Source organism: Anarrhichthys ocellatus, unplaced genomic scaffold, assembly GCF_004355925.1.
Source record: "Anarrhichthys ocellatus isolate YVR2014 unplaced genomic scaffold, GSC_Weel_1.0 scaffold1276, whole genome shotgun sequence".
Classification (NCBI taxonomy): Eukaryota; Metazoa; Chordata; class Actinopteri; order Perciformes; family Anarhichadidae; genus Anarrhichthys; species Anarrhichthys ocellatus.
Window position 1 is genome coordinate 9,690 of NW_022281250.1, and position 2,322 is coordinate 12,011.

At 41.7% G+C, this 2,322-nt stretch overlaps 1 protein-coding gene across 1 annotated transcript in view; it reads left to right on the forward strand.

Moving 5' to 3' along the window:
* Positions 1-2,038, forward strand: part of LOC116377460 (polymeric immunoglobulin receptor-like) — a gene marked incomplete at its 3' end in the record, with an annotated part of 3,218 nt that extends 1,180 nt beyond the window's left edge. The window contains exons 2-4 of the mRNA XM_031839104.1: positions 462-803; positions 1,035-1,358; positions 1,922-2,038. Coding sequence (XP_031694964.1) covers positions 462-803; positions 1,035-1,358; positions 1,922-2,038 — 783 coding nt within the window. The remainder of the gene's footprint in view (positions 1-461; positions 804-1,034; positions 1,359-1,921) is intronic.
* Between the last annotated feature and the right edge of the window lie 284 nt (positions 2,039-2,322).

The window sequence follows — 2,322 nt, forward strand, 5'->3', positions numbered from 1 at the left end:
TTCTCATGTGTCCTTACCTCCTCATCCCTCACTCCCTAACTGTCCGTGCTGGATCTGTCCCCGTTGTTTTAAAAAGCTAAATAAGTTATTAGCATGACGTCATCCAGCTAGCCAAACCTGTCTGGCTCTCTTGGGTGCTTGATAAAGACAGGGCGGTTAAAAGAACCAACCAACTAGAAAGTCCTCATGACAATGTAACCCAATATAATTGCAACAAACTCGTCAATTATTTGTTTTTGCTGATTTATGCGGTTGATGTGACAAAGTAGGAACATGATGAAACGCCCACAAAAAGCAGATGTTGCTCAGAGACTCTACTGCAGCTACAAGTACAACAACTAGTGTCAGAGCAAAGTTGATCTTTACTAATGTCTGCCTCTGTATCATCTCTGTGAGGTGATCGATGAGCCTTCATCAACATGCAGTCTGTCTTACATTAACTCTGCTTGTCTCTTCAACAGCACTTTGCGGTGGAAACACTCGGCTCGTCAGTGCACAAGTCCCCGTTTTTACGGCAGCTGAAGGGGAAACTGCTTCACTTATTTGCCAACCATCTTCGTCTGGAAACAAGAAGTTCTTCTGCAAGAACAAATGTGAAGCAGAAGATATTCTCATTAAAACAGATGGCAACACAGCTCTCAATGGCAGACACAGCATTAAATACACAAACGGTTCTTCTGGAGGAGATCTGACTGTGACCTTCACAAATCTGATCAGGTCTGACTCAGGACGGTACAGGTGTGGTTTGGGCAAAACTTTGTCTCCAGATTCATACAGTGACTTTGAGGTCAGAGTTTCAGATGGTGAGTTTCTACTCATTGAACCTGATATATTTTGTGTTTTCACCATATTTAATGAGGAAGAAATTAAATCAAATGAAATTGTGGGAAGAATGTGAGTTATTTCTTTATGTTGGACATATGGATTGGTTGCAGCTCCCAATGATCTTTGTTAATGTGAAGCTGGAAATATTGTGATCAAACTGAAGCATCTTACAGGAAGTACAAACAGTAACTAATTGTTCATCTTTTCAGCCCCTCTGCAGGATGGAATCTCTGGTTTTATCTACACAACAACTGAAGGAGAAAATATCACATTTAGCTGCTTCAATACTGTCTACGGAAGGCACAAGTTCTTGTGTAAGGACGAATGTAACAAAGAAGACATTCTCATTGAAACAGATGGCAACAGAACTCACAGTGGCAGATACAGCATTGAATATCCATCTGCAGGGAAGATAAGACTGGATGTGACCATCACCCAGGTGACCAAGTCAGACACAGGACGTTACAGGTGTGGTTACGGCAGAGCGCTGTCTCCAGATTCATACTACACCACATCGATTGTTGTCATAGATGGTGAGTTTTTGCTTCATTGAATGTCATGAAAATGACAAAAGCAACCATAATGTGGGCTATTTTACATTTCATTTCCCCGCATATTGCAAGTGTATACAGGTGAATTAAAGTCCTGGAGTTGATACCTGAAACAATAGTCTATATTGTAAATGTCTATTTGTAATAAAGCGGCTGAAAACAAAATTAAGAACATTTCTTTTGCCTCCACATGGCTCTCAACATGCAGACGGCTGAGCCTGTGGCTGGAAGCTAAAGGTGCTAACAATGGCAATAGTGCTGACAGAGCTAACAGTGTTTATCCGAGGGGGAACTGGCGCTATCGGTCAGGACAAGCCGATAGCGTCAGAACTGTTGAAGATGCAGTCACGAAACTTTACAGGTGTGTAGTTGAGATCGAAATAAAGGCTGAGCTCAAAGATGGGTGTGAACGCAGCAAAGGGGTATGAAGCAGAGGGGTAGGAAGTAGGGACGGGGCCATTGGCACACCACACTTGCCTGACTTGGCGTCGCAGTTGTGATCCCATCGAGATGGTCTCTTTTCATTGTATTTTTGTTGTTCACAGCACCAACTACTTTCCAACCGTTTCCAGCATCAATCTCCACACCAACAACAACTCAGAGTTTAAGCTCCAGTTCAGGTTTCCCATCAGTTTCCACTGAAACCAGCGGCCAGTTTACAGGTACAGTTCACAGAGCCTGTTTGTCCTGCTGCCAATCAGTGTCTCAACTTCATCTTCTACAAAACACTTGTGAAAAACTTTAAAAATGAAGCATCAAAACGGTCCAATAATAATAAAATGTCCAGTTTCTGTTTCAGCACACAAGCACAGTTTCAGGAAACATCTACACCAACGTCTGTTATTATATCAAAATAGGAAGATTTTTGTCATTTTTTATTAATAAAGGTGACATGTTGAGTTTTCTTGTAAACGATGTTTACATTTTAAATGCAGTTCCCTCCTCA